The 20,352-nt window shown below is 41.6% G+C and overlaps 1 protein-coding gene across 2 annotated transcripts in view; it reads right to left on the bottom strand.

The window, feature by feature from the left end:
* Window positions 1–20,352, bottom strand: part of syne3 (spectrin repeat containing, nuclear envelope family member 3) — a 50,889-nt gene that overhangs the window by 12,266 nt on the left and 18,271 nt on the right. For both annotated transcript variants that reach the window (XM_085441036.1, XM_085441037.1), the window contains exons 7-14: window positions 17,290–17,426; window positions 16,199–16,373; window positions 14,206–14,388; window positions 13,104–13,247; window positions 10,931–11,065; window positions 7,271–7,432; window positions 1,998–2,170; window positions 820–1,306 (exon numbers count right to left, since the gene is read on the bottom strand). In XM_085441036.1, coding sequence (XP_085297162.1) covers window positions 820–1,306; window positions 1,998–2,170; window positions 7,271–7,432; window positions 10,931–11,065; window positions 13,104–13,247; window positions 14,206–14,388; window positions 16,199–16,373; window positions 17,290–17,426 — 1,596 coding nt within the window. The remainder of the gene's footprint in view (window positions 1–819; window positions 1,307–1,997; window positions 2,171–7,270; window positions 7,433–10,930; window positions 11,066–13,103; window positions 13,248–14,205; window positions 14,389–16,198; window positions 16,374–17,289; window positions 17,427–20,352) is intronic.

Raw genomic sequence — 20,352 nt, 5'->3', positions numbered from 1 at the left:
ACATTTGGCGCACAATGAAATATAAAATATGAGGAGGAGGAAGACCCTGGACTGCTGAGCAGCTAAAATCCTCTATGAGACAAGAATGGGATAATTTTCCTCTCCCACAAGTTCAACAGTTGCATATGGACTATTGGTAAAAGAAAAAGGAACACCACACAACTTCTTTGAGATGTGTTGTGGGCAACAAATTCAAAATGTTCTTTTCTTAAAATTAGTACACTTTCTCATTTCAGATGTTTGATATGTCTTCTATGGGTTTCTGAGGTCTGCAAATCACTGACTTCTGTTTTTATTTACATTTTACAAAGCAGCCCAAATTTTTTGGTGTATCAGTGATTGTACTGGTGGTTCAGAGAAGCATTTTCTTTCCCATGATAGAGGCAAACCCAAAACAACCAGTTAGTGGCTTCAATTGTGGGAGGACTGAATAATGTGTTTCACACATAAACCCTTTTTGGAATTGGTTTATAAAAGTCAATGATGTTGTGTGTTTATTGTTTGTATTAGATCAGTTTGCATTGACGGTTTTGGTTATTTAGTTATGGAACATCCATCCATCCATCCTCTGCTTATCCTTGTCAGAGTTGTGGAGGGCTGGAGCCTATCCTAGCTTTCTTAGGCTGAGAGGCAGGGTACACCCCTGGACAGTTTGCCAGTCTGCCGCAGGGCCAGTTATGGAGCATCTAGTGCTCCATAACTGATATAGTGCACTGATACTTGGGCACTATAGTAGCATACAAAACATAACAGTAACTTATGCAGGAAGTTGCTGTAAGTTAGCTTGGTAGAAAATAACAAAATCCTGCACAACAGTACCATTGAGTATTGAACTGGTGTTGCTGATGCTTTCTTGGCTGAGGGTCTTCTGATCTCTCCCACTCCTCCTCCTGAGATGAGGCATCCCCCTGCTTCTGTGCTGTCATCTCCAGAGCTAATCATTGGCGGCTGAGGATAGCTGGCCTGTGTAAATAATACTGCTTCCTCTCCGTCTTCTGCCAAGACACTGCTGTTACCTCCTATTGGCTTGTCATTGGAGACTCCCTGCTCATGGCCAGAGAAATCTACTTCATCTGTTTTGGAGGTCAGTGCACTTCCCTTGACTTTACTTGATGAAATAGGATTTTCAACATCTGGTTCAGCCAATATGTGGTAACCTCGTTGGCCCTGGTTCCACCCTTCCTGGCCAGTCATTAATGCCTCCTCCCTCCCTATCATTGCCTCCGACTTTCCTCCAAGTGCATGCATAGAGCCAGACGTCTTGGCAAAGTCAGACTCTCTCTGCTCTTTGGAACTGTTCAACAACCTGAAAGACAAAGAAATCCAGGTTTCATGCTGTCGTAACTCGTCAGTGGTACCAGTGGACAGAAACTTTCATGTCAAACCTCAGTGCCTACTTTAAACACAAAACCTGATTTCTTGGTTGTTTTGATATATATTAAAAAACAACATTTAGGAAACAGATCTGTCAGAGTGAGCCAAACCTAACTGTTTGCCATCCTTTTCTCAAAATTTATGCAGCGGGGACGGTCTTTCGTAGTTTAGAGAGACTAAATCTAATATAAGACACTGAAAGCATTTAGAGCATTAAGAAACAAAAAACACAACAAAAAATAAGCAGCAAATATTTGAGTAGACATCTACAGCCAGCTAAGACGGAGAAACAAAAGCTACAGACACTGGTGTCATCAGTTACTAAACAAATAACCATGCTGTCTTTGTACTCTTTTAGGTAAACTGAGGGTTTAGAGACATTTCTGCAAACAGCCAGCCTTGATAGGACGGGTTTGTTGAAACACATTTATAATTAAAAAATGTGTCTATGAAGGACTCAAGCAGCAGCTAGTGCTGCTAAGATGTGTCCTTTTGGTATAGACAAGGCCAGAGCGATAAAGGAAAACAAGCTAGGAGCAGTATTGTGATAATACCACACACTGTGTTAGTACCACACACTAAGCTAGGCTGAAAAAAGGAACTGCTGTGTGCTTTTCTTGTACCTGTGCAGATTCAGACTCATTTCGTACAGGGCCAACCAAGAGTCTTTTAGGCGCTTCATGTCTCCAAGAATATGGACCTGCCCCTCCTCAGAAGTCTTCTTTAAAACTCCCTGACCCTGAATATCCACCTGCTGCAGCTGGAGCTCCTTCTCTGGGAACTCTCCCAGTGCTCTCTGTGGAAAAAGGGAAAGAAATACTTATACATAGCGGACAAACTAGACAAAATATATTTTTGTCTTAGCACTAAAGCCACAGTATCTTCTTTTATTCCACTTGCTTCAGTGATGCATGTCTCATTTTTATCAGTGATACAAAGTCAAATAAAATACCAATGTATTCCATCCATATTCCATATTGCTACTCTGCTCATGAGTAAAGCTTTGTCCACATTGGTAGCGATTTCCTCATTGCACATCTCTTTCAGCAGAGCTCGTTAACAATTGGACATTCTAGCTCCCAGCTGCCCAAGTAACCCCCTAATGCATTTACTATCAGACCTGTCTTTCTATGGTATCTGGTTGTTGGGTTGCTGTGAATCACTTCCTTTGTGGATGCAGCTGAAACGCACTCCCATTACCACGGGGACCACCGTTACCTTCACCCTCCACATCTTCTCTAGCTCTTCTCTGAGCTCTTAGTAATTCTCAAGCTTCTTATGTTCCTTCTTCCTGATATTGCCGTCATTCGGTATTGCTACATTTATCACTACGGCCATCTTCTTCTGCTTGTCTACCACTATGTCCAGTTGGTTAGCCGTCACCAGTTTGTCCATCTGTATCTGGAAGTCCCACAGGATCTTAGCTCGGTCATTCTCCACCACCCTAGTGTGCGTCTCCCATTTGGACCTCGGGACTCGGCACAGATGTTTCTTCTCACTTGGTTATGGCGTTCCATGTATGCCTTGCCTGCTAGCATCTTGCACCCTGCTGTTATGTGCTGGATTGTCTCAGGGGCATCTTTACACAGCCTGCACCTGGGGTCTTGCCTGGTGTTGTAGACTCCACCCTCTAAGGATCTTGTAATTAGCACTTGTTCTTGTGCTGCCGTGATTAGTGCCTCTGTGCTGTCTTTCAGTCCAGCTTTATCCAAACACTGGTAGGATTTATGGATGCCACCTTCCTCTATCTGCTGGTGGTACATACCATGCAGGGTCCTGTCCTTCCATGATGGTTCCTCCTCTTTCTTGGGTTTCTGCTGCCTGAGTACTGAGCACCCGTTGTTTGGGATCTTCCTAATGTATTCGTGGATGTTCGTTGTCTTATCCTCGACTGTGGTACTGACACTCACTAGTCCCTAGCCTCCTTCCTTCCACTTAGCATACAGCCTCAGGACGCTGGACTTGGGGTGAAACCCCTCCGTGCATGGTCAGGAGCTTCCTGGTCTTTATGTCAGTAGCTTCTATCACCTCCTTTGGCCAGCTTATTATCCCAGCAGGGTAACTGATCACGGGCAGGGCGTAGGTGTTGATAGCTGGGCTATGGATAGCCCAGATCTTGTTCTTACCGTTCAGCTGACTTCTCAGGACTTGCCTGACCCTCTGCAGGTACGTGGTGCTTGCAGCTTTCTAGCCTGTGGGATCCCCAGGTACTTGTAGCTGCCTTCTATGTCTGCACAAGTTTCCTCAGCCAGTAGGCGTGTACCATGTCAGGGCCTGGTGCTGTCTAACTCTTATAAATGGACTGGTTCTTATATAGCGCTTTATACAACTTGTGCATTCACCCATTAGCACTTTAAAAGATATTACTGTTTGTGTTCTTTCTTGGGTGGTGCGTGAGTGGGACCAATTTCTTTTTGCGTTCAATGCACGCCGAGACTAAGAACGTAACATGAATTGGGGGGCTCATCCATCCTTTTTTTTTTTTGTCTCGTCGGGTTGACTTGGAGCGCGAGCTTGTTCGTTCTTTGTTTGTTGCCATTGTTGCGGGTAGGTTACCAGTGTCCTTTGTTGGCTCTGTTTTTCTGGTTGGCAGTTTTATCTTGTGTGGGGGGTATGTGTTAGTATGAAATTTAAATTGGAGGATTTCACTTTAAGTCCAAATGAGGAAAAGTTGAACAGATGTAAAAAGGATGACCTCATTCTTATTGCCAATTTCTTTGATGTGACTGTGCCATTGAATGCAAAGAAAAAAAGAGCTGAAAGAGCTCCTGTGTTTTAAACTGCATGAAAGGGGGTTGTTTGGTGAGCCAGCTCCTGTGGAAGGAGTTGAGCTGGGAGCTGTTGCTGGTATTCCTGCCCCACTGAAAAATCTCCCTCCTCAAACTGGCCCTTCTGCAGACGAGCTGCAGTTAACACTGCGCATAAAGGAGGCTGAGTTAAAAAAGCAGCAGTTGGATGGCTTCCATGCACTTAAGGGTGAGGGCTCTGGAGATGCCAGTCCTCTTACACCTCGGTCACCAACTCCGCAGTCACCACCTCCGCAGTCACCATCCCGTAAGCCAGAAGACAGCTTTGATGTAAGTAGGCACATCAAATTAGTCCCAGCATTTAGAGAAACTGAGGTAGACTCTTATTTCACAGTGTTTGAGCGCATTGCAGGTGCACTACACTGGCCAAAGAATGTATGGTCTCTTTTACTTCAGTGAAAATTGGTGGGGAAAGCTCAAGAGGTATGCACAGCTCTTTCACGTGAGGACAGTTTGGACTATGACGTTGTCCTGCGTGCATACGAGCTTGTGCCAGAGGTTTATAGGCAAAAATTTAGGAATATGAAAAAATCTGCCACCCAGACTTATGTGGAGTTTGCCAGAGAAAAGAAAACACTGTTCGATAAATGGTGTCACGCTACCAAAGTAAAAACCTTAGATGACTTGTGTGAGCTGGTGTTGTTGTGGAAGAGTTCAAAAGTCAACTCCCAGAAAAAGCGATAACCTACTTAAACGAACAGAAGGTTACAACCCTTGCCGCTGCTGCTGTACAGGCTGATGAGTTTGCGCTGACACACAAAAGTGTGTTTACACCTCCTATTCACAACACACCAGGTTCAGTTAGCCCAAAAAACAGGTCTCCAAAGAACACCTGTCGTACCACCACCGCATCCACTGAAAATAGAGAATGTTATTATTGCCATGAGCAGGGATACCTCATTGCTGCTTGTTCCGTTCTCAAAAGAAAGGAACAGTCTGAGAAGGGTAAATCTCCTTCCCCAATAAACCTTCTACAGACCAAACTTCATGTCTTAGAAGGTGTGACTGTAATTCGAAGTGATAAAGTAGATAAAGAGTTCAAGCCTTGTGTGTCAGAAGGTTTTGTTTCATTATTGGGAGAAGAAAAGAGGGTTCCTGTCAGTATTTTGCGGGACACTGGTGCAAAACAGTCGCTCATTCGTGAGTGTCTTACCGTTCTCAGCTCAATCCTATTGTGGTGCTGATGTGTTAGCGTGGGGAGTTAGAATGTGTGTAATGCGTGTGCCTTTGCACTTTGTGCAGCTCTCGTCTCAGTTTGTGTCGGGTGAAGTTAAACTTGGTGAGCGACCCCAGTTACCAGCTGCAGGCATTGACATCATCCTTGGAAACAATCTAGCTGGCTGCAACACCAGTTACAGACAACAGTGGTTTTGATCTTGTCACACCAAACTCTGTTCCTTTGTTTCCTGTGTGTGCTGTGACACGTGCGCAGGCAAACAAACATGGAGACTTGGTGGCTCTTAGTGACTCTTTCCTGAGTGATTCAGATCCAACAAGCGCACCACCCGACTGTGAAAGTACCCCTGTTTCAGTAGAGCTTCAGCCTGATGAGGAAGCTATGACACTCTCAGTAGATAAAGAGAAGCTTATAGAAGCCCAGAGAAATGATGAAAGCTTGTCATCCTGTTGGGCTTATGTGAAGGAACCTGGGAAATCTGCATCTTACCTCATTGAAGATTGTGTGCTGATGCGCTACTGGACTCCCAGTTCTGGCTGCACCCATGAGGGAGTGCAGCAAATTGTTGTTCCGCAGTCATTCCGTTCCCAGGTCCTAAGCTTAGCACATGACCACATCATGTCCAGTTACTTGGGAATCACAAAAACATACAACCGTATCCTCTGTTACTTCTTCTGGCCTGGTCTTAAATCTGATGTAGTAAAATTCTGCCGCTCATGCCATACATGTCAGCTTGTAGGTAAACCTAATCAGGTGATTCCTGTCGCACCGTTGCAACCCATTCCAGTCGTTGGAGAACCATTTGAGCATGTTATTGTTGATTGTGTTGGTCCTCTTCCAAAAACAAAATCCGGAAACCAATACCTCCTCACCATGATGTGCACTGCCACCCGTTATCCTGAGGCCATTCCGTTGCGCTCATTAAAAACCTGTGGGATTGTGAAAGCACTTGTTAAGTTCGTTTCTACCTTTGGACTGCCTAAACGCATCCAAACAGATCAGGGCAAAATCATGACAGAGCTCGGTGTTAACCATCACACTTCCAGTGCGTATCACCCGGAGAGTCAGGGTGCATTAGAAAGGTTCCACCAAACTCTGAAAAACATGCTTCGCAAATTTTGCTCCGAGTCAAGCCGTGAGTGGGATGAGGAGTTGCCACTACTGTTGTTCGCCGTCAGGGAGACATGCTAGGAGTCTTTGGGGTTCAGTCCAGCTGATTTCGTTTTTGGCCACACTGTGCGCGGTCCGCTATGTCTTTTGAAAGAGAAATTTCTCTGAGATAGGCATCGTCCAAGAGAAAACATTCTGGACTATGTTAGTTTGTTTAGAGAGAGGCTGCACAATGCCTGCAATTTTGCTCGTGACGCGCTAGCAAAGGCTCAGGTCAGAATGAAAACCAATTTTGATAAAAAGTCTGTAGGGTTTTTTTTTTTTTTCTTAGGGGGTGGACACCTGGGCGTGCCTACTGAGTAGTTGGGTGGAGTCTCTTCCTGTCCTGAGATTGGTTGATTGGTTGATCACCCCCAGTATTTAACCACCAAATGACAGCCACCTGGCCCCCTCTCTCCTAGCCTCCACGATCCAACAAAGGACCTGTGATTTTGATTTGTTTGTGTCTTTGCCCATTGATTTGCAAGTATAACCAAGTACAACCTTTTTGTGTGTGTGTCTGGCGTTAGAACCTTAATCTTGTAAATAGATTTGTAAAGTAGCAATTGTGGAGTTTTTTTCACCTTCTATATATTGTCCACTGGAGCAGCCTAGTAGGTGTGAGAAGCCATTTTTGTTGATTAAGTTTTCTCCTGTTTTTCGTTTAAAAAGTTAGGTAAGTGAATTGTCCTATATCTATCTATCTATCTATCTATCTAATTGTTTTTAGCACATCCAGTGTAACTGGCAAACACACACGGACCTCAGCTTCATGCCGGCGTCCCTCTATGCTCCACTCTCCTGTTGGGCTGTGGAAGGACATCAGCTTCTGCTTCATGATCATCAGCCACTTCTCGATGTTTAGAAGGCTGTCATGGAACCTCTCATGTTCTGCAACAATTTTGTCACTCTCATCTACCTTTGCCTGTATATAAAAGAAAAATACAAGTTAGACAAGCTTTGTCAGGAAAAAACAACTTAGAATCCATGCAGTGCAGGATTTAAAAAAAAGATAAAAAAGAAAAGGTCAGGAAAGAAGAAACATGCATCATGGAAAGTAGCTTAGTAGTAGCTACGTAGAAGCTTAAAACTATTGCAGTGTAAGTAAGGGAGGATTCAGTGTCACCTGAAAGAAGTTTTGTCAAAAAGGAACATTTTAAGCATAATCTTAAAAGAAGACAGGGTGTCTGTCTCCTGAATCCAAACTGTGAACTGGTTCGACAGATGAGGGGCCTGAAAGCTGAACGCTCTACCACCCATTCTACTTTTAAATACTGCAGGAACAACAAGTACACCAGCAGTCTGATACTGAAATGCTCTACTGGGATACTATGAGGTCTTCAAGATAAGATGATAATTCTAGGACATTCAAGGACATATGCTCTCTCTTTCTAGTCTTTGTCTGTACTCACTGCAGCATTTTGGATCAAATGGAGGCTTTGTGGAGTTTTTAGGACATCCTAATAATACTGAATTACAATACTCCAGCCTAGAAGTAATAAATGCATGAACTAGTTTTGCAGGATCACTGAGACAGGATGTTTCTAATTTTATAGATATTGTGCAAATGTAAGAAAGCAATCCTAAATATTTGTTTTATATACATTCAAGAACATATGTTAAAAAGTCCTCCTGCCCGGGCATGCGTTACCTGCATGGGAGGAGTCCATCCTTGATGCCACAATTGCAGGCAAGTTATGGATCTGAACGGAAGTGGACTAATGCTGGCAAGTGTGCGTTCATAGAAACAGTAAGTCACATTGGGAACATATTTTATTTCAGTTGCATTTAATATACCCATGTGGACAGCTGTTATTATTAGCTGTGTGTCAGCAGCTATACTGTCAAAGCAAAGTAGGTAGTAGCCTGGCTTCACAGGCTACTCCTCATTTCTAAGTTGTTTTCAGTTGTTGTGGAGAATTAATGTTCACAAAGATTTTCCTTGATGTAGTTTCTGTGCTAGCATACAAACCTGTTTTTGCTAAGAACCCCTGTGTAAGCATAACGGCATTTGAGTGAGCAATTGTGTCGAGGGTGGTGTCGAGTCACAAATGAGAGAATTAGCCTAAATTGACTATGATTCTGTGTTTATTCATCCTGTTATGTCGTTATGATAATCCTTTTGTGGTATCCGTTTCTGTCCATGCATAATTTGGTATGGTGTTCTCTGTAATACTGAATGTGAGAGATGCTGAACCAGTGAAAGAGATGTTTATGTTATTTCTTATTTGTATTAATTTCAGAACCACGTCATTGTAAATAAAGTTCTTCAACACTGTGACATTATTCCACGTCTCTGACTGGACCTTATTACCAGGGATCAGTACAGAATCACGTTTCAGAGATAGCTTACTAGTGTGTCTGCTATAACAACATATGCTGGTCAAGAACTTAGAAGTACTACTGAAAGTTAAGCTAATGCATCCAGAGTAAGCATCTGATTAGATACCATGTTTCTAAGATTTTTAGGACAGAGTACAGTAACAGTTAATTGAGAAAGATCAATTGGAGAAAAAGAGTCTAAATAAATATCAGTGGTATGGAAAGTAGCTGTACTAGGGATGTTCCTAGCGACTGCATAACATTTAGGAAAATAATTTACTGGCACTGGGCATCAATTAAAAATTTAACAGTTAGATTAAACGACAAGTAAGTCAATACGGATATGGGCTGTTGTCAACAGCAAAGATTAGTCGGCTAACATAATGTTATGTTTGTGAGATTATTTTTTCCCCTCTAATAGTTAGAGCTTTAATCTCAAGAAATTAATGAAGTCATTACTACTTAAGGTTAAAGCAGTGCTTGGCTCAACAGAGGTCTCCCTTTTTGTCAGCCTGGCTACAGTGCTGAAGAGAAACCTGGGCTTGTTCTTCTCTTCTTCAATCAGTGATGAATAGTAAGATGTTCTAGCCTTATGGGGGGCTTTTTCTTTTCTTTTTTTTTTTAAAAACAGAGCAACAAAGTGTTTTTCCAGGCTAAATGAAGACCTTCGAAATCAGTGAAATGCCATTTCCTCTCCAGCTTATGAGTTATTTGCTTTAAGGTGCAGGTTTGTTATACAAGTCAGTCAAGTACTTCTGATTGAAGGCTCTTTTTCAGAGGAGCTAGAGGAAATTCTTAACACAATAATCAACCTCTGTGAATAGAGTTGGTGTAGCTGCTCTGCACTGTGTCAGCACATGGTATTGAAGGAAATAACAGTGGAGGACTTATATCCTTAAACTTTGTTACAGCACTTTCAGAAAGACATCTACTGTGATGAAATGTATTTCTCACTGCTGTGTAATCCATTATTGTAAAATGAAATGCTATTAGAAACAGATAAGACAAAACAGGATTTTGGGAGAAAACTGAGGTGTGTGAGGAAACACTGTTAAATGTTCAAATGTTCCAATTCCAGAACAAGATGTACAGTGTGATTTAAGTGGTGGGTGGGTTCCTTTACATTGCCAATTGTGTCTGTAATAATAGATTGTCATTTTCAGTATCTGCATGGATGTTAAAATTACCAACAATAATTTCTTTTTCCTGAGCTGAGCAATAAATCACATAAAAAGTCGGATGACAACACCTAACACTGCTTTTTTCTCTCCAGAGCATACCCCCAGCTCTCCATGTTACCTTCCACCTGCTCTGACTACAGATCACAATACTGTCTGCAAACATCACAGTCCACAGAGACTCCTGCATGACCTCATCCATCAACCTGTCCATCACTATAACAAGCAAGAAGGGGCTGAGAGCAGATCAGTGATGTAAACACTCGAACCTTCAACCTATCTGTCAACACACCTCACCACTGTCTCATTATTCTCCCATATTTCTCTGCCACTCCTGACATCTTCATGCGCCACACACCCTATCATATGCCTTTTCTAGATCCACAAAGACATAGTGAAGCTCCTCCACACTTTATTTATACGTCTCCATCAACACTCTCAAAGCAAAGATCACATCTGTGTTTCTCTTTCTCAGCATGAAGCCATACTGCTGCTCACTGATCATCGCCTCTCCTTTTTAAATCTAGCTTCAACAACTCTATCACATCTTCATGGTATGGCTCATCAACGTTATCCTTCAGTAGTTACTACAGCTCTGCACATCTTTCTTATTTCGTTTTCTGGTTCTTCCGGCACCGTCACCGGAGAAGGAGACGGTGCAGACCATCTGTCCCTTCTGTAATCATTGGAAATGTGTGAGACTTGCTGTTCATGGGCTTGAATCAAAAACAATCTTGCCTGCTGCCAAGATAAAAGTGTTTTGGATGGTTGAGGTCATGGTGGGTACTTATCTTGTTATTCAACATGATCATATTACTTCAGGGTCACAGATAATCTAACTCCAGCAGAAGTCAAGTACCCAGTTCCAGGGGAGTATTAGGAAAAATGGGCTATTCACACTTCTTATATGAATGTCCCCTCACCTTGACTGCAATGTGCAGATGTTTCCATTCATCACAGAGTTTCTCAAACTGAATCCTGTTGGTCTGACTGGAGGAGACCAGAGTCTCAAGTGCCATGACCTGGGCTTCATAGTCTTCTACATCCTTTAGGATGACCTGGAGACACAAAAGCAAGTGTGCACATGAAAAATAAATAAATAAAATTTTGTACACATCTAAACTTCAACTGAAGTGAACTTCAGTTTCACTAAGGGAAGAGGTACAGGCAAGATCAGACATTCACAGTTTGAAACATTCAAGATAACCAAAAGACTAATCACCTTTTCATAAAGCCCTCCAGCAGTACACAACAAAATTTATCAGCCTTTGTAACAACTGGTCACATAAAATAATGCAATTATTGACTATTTAAAGATGCATTATAAGAATCCAGCTGCTCTTATAGTCTCTTGGTTCATCATGTTGAATGCTTAACGTATGGAAACTACAGTGTTGCTTCATTACAGTCCTCGCCCTGAGAGACAAGCACTACATCATTCTCCTTAGTAATACTGGGATTTTGATGAAACAGTGTACAGCTTCACTGAACTGAAATACAGCGTGTCATAATAACAGTACTTCACTAACACACAGGAGTGACAGTAAATAATATTAAGTGTCTTATATATATTGTACAGATCAACTGTTAGAAAGAGATGTTAGGTTTTCATCAAATAATTTGTAGTAATGCAGCTGTCCTCTGAGAAATCCAGCAGTTTCTATCACAACAGTTACATTAACACTATTTCTCCTGCCTTTTATTTATCTGAATTGTTGATGTTTTCAGAGAAAAACACAAACGGAAAACCAGGATTACACTGCTGCATTATTGTGATACGTACATTACTCCTTTATCAGGTCAGCTAGTTTTCGAGCTGATCATTTGCACTGCTCTTGGCAGAATGCTGCTTATAACTGAAATAAACTAGCTGCATTTGTATGTTAATTAGTGCACTATTAGGTAACCCTGCAAATGCAGCATCAGGCTAATATACATTTTCCTGCCAGCTGACCCCAAGTAAAAAAACAACAGCAATACTACTATTACTAATAATAATACTAATAATAATAAAAATAAATATATAAATAAATAAATAAACAATAATTCTAAAGGCTGACAATACAATGACCTGAAACCTAAACTATACAGAAGCTTAAGCACACTTTAATTGATTAAAATACATCAGAATTTTGGTTTACAGCGCTTGTATAAAGCTACGTTCTTCATGGAAGGCAACAATTTAACAAGAAGCACATTTTGTTACAGTTCATAGTTAACATGTGCCTTTAACAGGCCATCAGTAAGTTCTGGCATGAAATGAAAAATGCAGCTATGAGTAACATTTATATTTGGATGATCTTCTCTACTTTGCCAATCATTCATCATCTCCTTATAGAGTCATCTCTTCTCCTTCTATAAACCCTCTGCTAAAGGAAGCATTAAAGCTCCTTTTTCAGTATTTGGAGAATGTCAATAGCCTTTTTCATGGCCACCACACACGCGTTACTTCACCTTCCCGAGAGAAACAGACTATTTGAACAAAACTTCTGATGACGAGAAAGGCATTAAAAGCAGTGGACGACTATTTCATTTGCTTTTGGAATTGAGAGCAATGATAAGAATTTCATTTTCAGAGTGAAATGTTGCTTCAGACGAGTGATTTTTGGAACCTTACGGGACTGAAAAACTTAAATGAGGCAATTGAATGAAATAATATGAACAGACAGCGTTTCCTGACATTGACGGACTAACTCATATTTAAAGGGTTTACACTTTACAGTGTGACTCTTCATGTGAACTGAAATTAAATAAGCAAATACAATACAATACAGTCCAACTTTCAGCATACTTGGACAACTATGTACCAGCAATGATGAGAAAATTTTTGAGGAATGCAAAGAGCGACATGGCTTTGGACCTGGCCTTCAAACCAGCCAGATCTCTGATTGAGCACTGAGAGTGCGACAGGCCAGATGCCAAACAGGATACAGACAATCTATTCCAAGTGCTGTCCATGCCCATACAGGTCACAGCTGTTTTGTCAGCTTAGAAAGATATAGTCATAGAAGACGAGTCAAATTATAGGCAGGTGGATTTATGGTGTGGCTGGTTAATAAATGTCTAACCCAAAGTCTGGCAGGTGAAAAAACTCACCCCAAACTGGTCTGACTGGCTTTTTTTGGCGAGAATGTCAGGCTGTAGACCATCAGCTGTCATCAGTCTGCCTTTGACACTGGACAACTTTGAGCACATCAGCTTGTAGGTGTCAGTGAAGTCCTTGGTTCTTGAAATGAATGCCTGTGAGAAGGAAAATGTCATTAAGTGTGTTCTTATCATTTATCCCAGTCAACTTAAAGTCTAACAGTATTTTGTCAACCAGACGTCTTCATTCTTTGAAGATGAGTTTTCATTTCATTCACCTAACCATAACCTAATTGTAACCCTGACACTAAAACCACATTTTGAGTCTCAAAAATGCCTTCAAAGTCGTGTAAACTACCAAGTTTTGGTCCCCATGAAGATGTTAATACCCGTCTCCACACCCACACACACACACACACACACACACACACACACACACACACACACACACACACTTTATTGAATGAGCCATAGTATGAACACAACATTGAGTACTAAGTCCAAGATTTGACACTACAGCAAGTGCTTTTACAGTGCTTTTAGTATCTACTTTGATAATTACACCAGATCCTGCATGTACTTACTAGAATGCATTCATGCACACTTTAGTAAATGCATCTGATGATTTCAGTTTCTAAACTGTGACAGCTCACATGTGTTGCACAAAATCTAATGAGTGACGTTGTTGTTACACTGCAGTAAATAAGATTGGTATGGGCAAAGCGAGACAGAAGGGCATTCACCAAGACAATCTTGTCTGTTCACTGACACGAACTAATTACAAAACAGTTGCCAGGTTACTTATCGTTCCATAGTCTGATATCAAAAGGCAAACCCGTGATTGTTATGTAGCCTCTGAAAATATTTACTGATTTGATCGTCACATTCTCTTTTAGACTGTCTCTTGGACAACTCCGCCCTCTTTTCTCATCGCTCTCTGTATGCATTTCTTGTCAAACATGACCTGTTAATGATTTCAGGATCAGTTTAAAAGTCCAAAAGGTTTGTCTTGGTCTTTTCTTTAAGCCTGAGGGATACGGTAAAGCTTTGAATAGACTGACACTCAAACCTAAGACAAAACAAAGCTCAGTGGACGACGCCAACACGCGCATACCTGTAGCCTGCTCTTCCTCTGCTGCAGCTGAACATGCAACAGTTCTCTGTTCCTCATGGCAGTGCTCAGTTCGCTCTGCAGTCCATCAGACCTCTCAGGACCAAACACAGAGTCTAGCAGGTCCCCTTTCACTTCCAGTAGACTGAAGCGCTCCTGCAGCTGGACACTTTCCTTCAGGAGACACTAGCGCAGAGAGTAGAAAAGAACATATTCACACGTCTCATTCCTGAACGTTTTAGTCAGCACCCTGGACAGATTGCCAGTCTGTCACAGGGCAATTTAGAATCATCGATTAACCTAACCCAACTAATTGCACATGTTTGGACCATGGGAAGAAGCCGGAGTACCTGGAGAGAACCCACTCAAACTCCATGTGCATATCTTACATAGAGTTGCATAGATGCACATAGATGGTGGAGTCAAACTGAGGACCTTTTTGCTGTGAGGCCACTATGCTGCCCAGCTAGCATTATACAACTTCTCAAAGTCCACATATTTACATGAACATTCAAATGAAACTCTAAAAATTATTTCTATGCAGACTTTCACACAGAACTTTTCACTGAGAATTTTGACTGTCCTACAGTGCAGACTGAGTTACGCAACTCAAAACTTTCCAAAGTGAAGAAAGCTAACCAGTTATGATACAATTATCTTATGAATACAAACAAGCACATCAGGATAACCAAAGTGCAGCAGACAATAGAATCGTATCTTCCCACCGAGGTCTTTGTAGAATGTAGAACGAACTGGGTTGAAACCTTTCTATGTGAGCGTTCATGTTCTCCCTGTGCCTGCATGCCTTTTCTCCGTTTGTGCTCAGTTTTTCCCTACAGTCTGAAGACATGCATGTCAGTAGGGCTGGGCAATATCATACCGTTCACGGTAATACCGGTGTAATTTTGGGCAACGATAGGAAAATGACATATCGCGATAGAATATGGGTAAAACGCGCATGCGCAGTGCCTATGTTTACAGACGCACATGCCGGCAACGCAGAATGAGAAGAGTGAAAGTGGATCGTTGAATGAAACAGATGAACCAGAACTGGTTTGTAAAAATGCTGCAGCTTCAGTGGTGTGGAACTGGTTTAGCTTTCGTCCGTCAGATACACAACAAAGCACTATTTTTGGTAGAGCATGCTAGCGGGCCGTCGTTATTACACATGGTTAAAATCAATCCTTTGATTTTTCTGAAAGTCGACAGCGCCCCTTATAATCCCGTGTGCCTTATGTATGAACTCTGGTTGTGTTTACTGACCTCGAAACGATTTTATGTACACGGCGCTCGAAAATCTGTCAAATGTTTTAGTACAACTTTGCTAAGCTACGAAGCCGCACCGCTTGATGGATTGTTGGAGCATTACGGCTATCGTAGGCAGGAGCCTCGCGGAGTGATACGTACTGTGCTTCAACATAATATTACCGTATTGTGTGTGTATCACCTCTTTTTAAGTTTTGTGGATATTATACATGGTTATGCTGAGGATATGTCGGCCAGTTTCCACTGGAAATGCCTTTTGGTTAAACTGTCAGTAAGGAATTTGCATTTGCACTGTTACATTTTTATATAACTTTAATGCACATAAAAAACAGCTGCTTGTTTAAGTGAAAATACATTGATTTTTTTTTTGTTTTGCACTAATAAAGTTGTGGAGTTGTAAAGCATTTTGTCTCGTGTCAATTATATCGTCAGTTATATCGTTATCGCAAATTTTCAAATGTATATCGTGATAAATATTTTTGGTCACATCGCCCTGCTCTACATGTCAGGTTAAAGAGCTGATTCTAAATTGGTAGCAGTTTTGAAAGCCCATCTGACCTCCCAACCTGTATGATTGTGTCTGCTCCGTTTGTGTTAAGCTAGTATGAAAGTTTTTCTTGGTTGCACCAAACAATTCAAATTGCAGGGGTTAACATACACAAATTTACAAAGGTGAGGAATTTTTCTATATGAGCAAAAAGTCCTTCTAAAGATAATGCATTTGTTTTACCTCAATCTTCTGGACTAACATGGCAACATGGGAGAAGTCTGTGACCTCAGCAGAAGTTTCCAACACCTGAGAAACCGTATCTTTCCATTGGTCGTAGACCAGTAGCGGGTCTTGGAGGATGTTTCTCAGTCCCAACTCGGACTCTGAACACAGTCTAGTTGCTCGACATTTCACACTGAAACACAGCACATATGTACAAATGTCCAACTACAATTTGAAAAGAAGTTTCCCAGAAGCCCTAAGGTGTTATGATTTATCCTTACAGTAAATAAACAGAGTCAGATTTTGCAGCTAATAAGTTCCACATTCCTGCTGGTAGTTCCATATTTCTCCCTAGATGGAGAGCTACTGCTGGTGACACATCAGTGAAGATACACTACCAGTCACAGACACAGCTTCTAATTTAATAGGAAGACAGGAAATTTCACAAATGAACCCTGACAAGGCACAGTGGTGAAGTAAAAACTATTTCAGGTGACTACATCATGAAGCTCAGTGAGAGAAGGCCGAGGATTTGCAGAGCTGTCAACAAAGAAAAGGGTGGATACTTTAAGGTATCTGAAATATAAGACATATATAAAGTTTTTATCCATTTTTTCTTTGCTACATAACTCCATATATGCTTCATATATATTATATTTGCCTTCAGTATGTATCTACAATGTAGAAAAGTAGTAAAAACATTAAATGAGAAGGTGTGTCCTAATTTTTGACTGGTAGTGTATGTCATGCAAATGTGTTTGAAAAAGGTGCTTCGACTTGTGAAAATTTCGACTTACCAAAGACCCTCTGGAACGAATTAATTTCGTAAGTCAGGGTTCCACTGTATAACTAAACACAGCATTTATAATGTAACACACCCGCATTTATAAAGTGTGTGCATTCTTCAGATTATTATATTATATTTTCAACAGATTTATTATAGCACATACATTTTCACTTTTAACATTCTCATTTAGATAACAACAGTAATCTAAGGAAAGTAAAATGATTAATTTTACTAAATGATTAGTCATCATGGGGCCTTATTTTTAGTTTTGTTTTGGGGTTTCAAAAAACTCCCACACAAACACAAGCTCCCTAGCACATACCTTTGATGTTCTTTAACAACAGCCAAGACATCATGAGAAAGGTGACGCGAGTCCTCTGAGAACCTGAAGAGCTCCCTGAGCTGAGCCTTGAGCAGTTCCACCTGGGATTCTTCCCCTGCTAAAGTATTCCTCACACCCTGAAACACACAACAGAATATAAACAGTACAAGAGGAGTACAAGTAGCAACTCACACAAAAACTAACAACCCCAACGCTCACTGAGCTATTATATAATCCTGCACTCTAATCAATCCCAGGGTTAATTAAAGGCCAAATTCTGACACTACCATCTGAATGTTGTAGCAGATTTAGAGCTTAATGAGACTACCCAATATTTTACTGTCTAATATTGGTGAGCCTGTGTGAACTGTAGCTTCAGCCTCCTGTTCTTAGATGACAGGGGTTGCAGCTGGTGTGGTCTTCGACAGCTGCAGCCTATCTGCATGAAGGTTGGACGTGCTGTTTTCTACTGCCTTCAAGGATTCTAGCGATTCTTGTCTGAAGTCAACAAGACATTTTCACCCAGAGAACAGCCACTTACTGGATATTTTCTCTTTTAAAGACCATTCTCTGAAAACTCTAGAGATAGCTGCGTGTGTTTGCTTGTCGAGCAGTTGCTCTTGACTTTCAACTCTTGTCCCTAGTGTGGTGTCACACAGGCAATATGGTTCAATAAACAGCACTATGTAAAGGCTTTGACTCATTCTCATTTCTTTATATCTCTGTGGATACACAAAGGAAACACAGCATTTCCAAGGGTCAAAAATGGAGTGAGAATTATCATCAAGAAATTCAAAGAAAACCACAGAGTGCAGAACAAGCCTGGCAGAGGTAAGATGCAAGAAACAAAAGTAATCAGAGACATGTATACAGACCTTACCTTAACATGAGTAAATGACCTAGCCAAGTTGGGAATTGTAATATCAAAGAAAACAACCCCTAGAGCATTGCACAGGAATGGACTCCAAGGCTGCAAACTAAACTAGAACTCTCTCTGGACAATGAGGCACTGTTTACGCTTGGATAAAGAAAGAAGAGGGATACAACCCAAACAACACTTTAACACTCCCTCCACAGTGGAAGGAGTGTTATGCTGAGGGGATGCAGCATACATAATACCTCCATAATAAAGTCCAAGGCTCATGCCAGAAGACCATCAACTCTGGAGCAGCGCGAGAGATTTGCTAAAAAAAGAACGGGCTGAGTTTGCTCAGGAAGCATGTGTGACAGTTGCTGAAAAACACACAAAAAAATTACTCCAGGATGTTAATCAAAGCTCTTCTTTGTTGCTGTGTTTGGGATCACAGTCATGCTCAACAATAAAGTCCTGCCAATTAGACACTATTCAGATGCCGTGGTTGATGAAGATCTTGTGGTACTTTTTTGCATTTATAATTTCAGCAATTTTACAAAGATGTCCAACTAACATCACAATTGCCAGTCTTGGTAGCCAGGGATCAAGTCCACCACGGTCTCCACTCCTGGCCGCCGTCCAACACACAATGCACCCTATCCCTATGGCGCCTGCAGGTGGTGGGCCAGCAGGAGGATGGGCCCATGTCCCCTTTTCGTGCTCTGCCCGGCCGGGCCTCTTGGACTAAGGGCCGGCTACCAGACGCTCACCCTTGGGTACCATCTCTGGGCCTGGCTCCAGGGCGGGGCCCCGGTAACCCTATCCTGGGCTGGATGAATTGTTCCTTCTATGGTTTTCTCATAAGGGTCTTCTGAATCGCTGTTTGTCTGGTCCCTCACCCAGGACCAATTTGCCATGGGAGACCATACCAGGGGGCAGAAGCCCCTGGACAACATAGCTCCTGGGATCCCTGTGACACACAAACCCCTCCACCACGATAAGGTAGCGATTCGCGGAGGGGCAAATCTGAGGCCGTGGTTCTCAGCCGGAAAAGGGTGGAGTGCCCACTCTGGGTCGGGGGCTAGTTCATGCCCCAAATGGAGGAGTTTAAGTATCTTGGGGTCTGTTACCATGGATTTCCAATGCAGTTTTCATATAATTTGGCATACCTGTGATTTTGTACCAGTCCCCTAACTTAAGTATGGCTCCTTGACTGCCACCCTTCCCCTGAGTCTGGGAATGAACTTGATCCTACTATCTTTTCTCCCGACCTTAAGAAAAAAACCCTCATAAGATTGCTTCAAGGTGAGACGATTATACAGATGAATACCCCAGATCGTCTGGCATTCCAGACACACCTAACAGAAGCCACTCCACAGGTACAGAGCTCGTCTGCAAAAAATAAATCTGGCTACGTCTCTAGGAACACAGATAGAACTAATAATGTGACTGACACACCTCTCTGAGGAATCCGGTGTCTCAAACAAACATATCAGACAGTGGAGAATACCTCGAAATGGCAAGAAATTAAGTGAAAAGAGAAACTTGTCTATAAAATAAAATTTGCAATGTACTGTTTGGAAACATGTTGTTTGTGTTCAGGACTACCAAAAAAAACAAACAAAACTATCAGACTAACTATCATGACAATTTGGGAGTAAAGGCACATTCAAACAAAGAACCAGTTAAACTCTGGTGTTACTTTCTTTTAACAAAATGTTGACAAATGACAACTTTCAGCAAAGATGTGATAATTAACTAAACTAAAAACTACAACTAGATGTGATTTAGTCTTTGGTTTAGTCTGCTTCTCGGAACAACCAGAAGCATCTGACCAGCTGAAGTTAAAGTTCTGTTCTTAGTTTACTTATTTAAAAGTTCAGAAAGGTGCTAATCCATTTAGTGCCTTAAAAATGCCTATTGCCTTAATTGCCTTTTGCAATAATAAAGCCTGGATAAAACGCAGACATGAATTGTTTTCTTGAGGTTAAGAGGTAAGAGAATGAACAGGTTAACAGAAATACTAACTCCAGTATAAAGCAGAGCTGGAGTGCATCTGAGATTCTTTCTGGAAAAGCAGCTGAACAGTCAAAGGGACTACAACAACAGCAACCTGGAATGTTAAAACACAAGACGCTAGGGAGGGGCTAAGTTACAGCTAGTTGGTAAGCAGTGACTGTCTGTTTCAGAATGATACTGTTCTCTCAGAC

The sequence above is a fragment of the Copadichromis virginalis genome, linkage group LG19, assembly GCF_057382275.1.
Source record: "Copadichromis virginalis isolate Kocher_CV1m ecotype Utaka linkage group LG19, C_Virginalis_male_GT1.1, whole genome shotgun sequence".
In the NCBI taxonomy this organism is placed as follows: Eukaryota; Metazoa; Chordata; class Actinopteri; order Cichliformes; family Cichlidae; genus Copadichromis; species Copadichromis virginalis.
The sequence above is the reverse complement of the archived record's forward strand: the minus strand, read 5'-3'. Positions and strand labels throughout refer to the sequence as shown.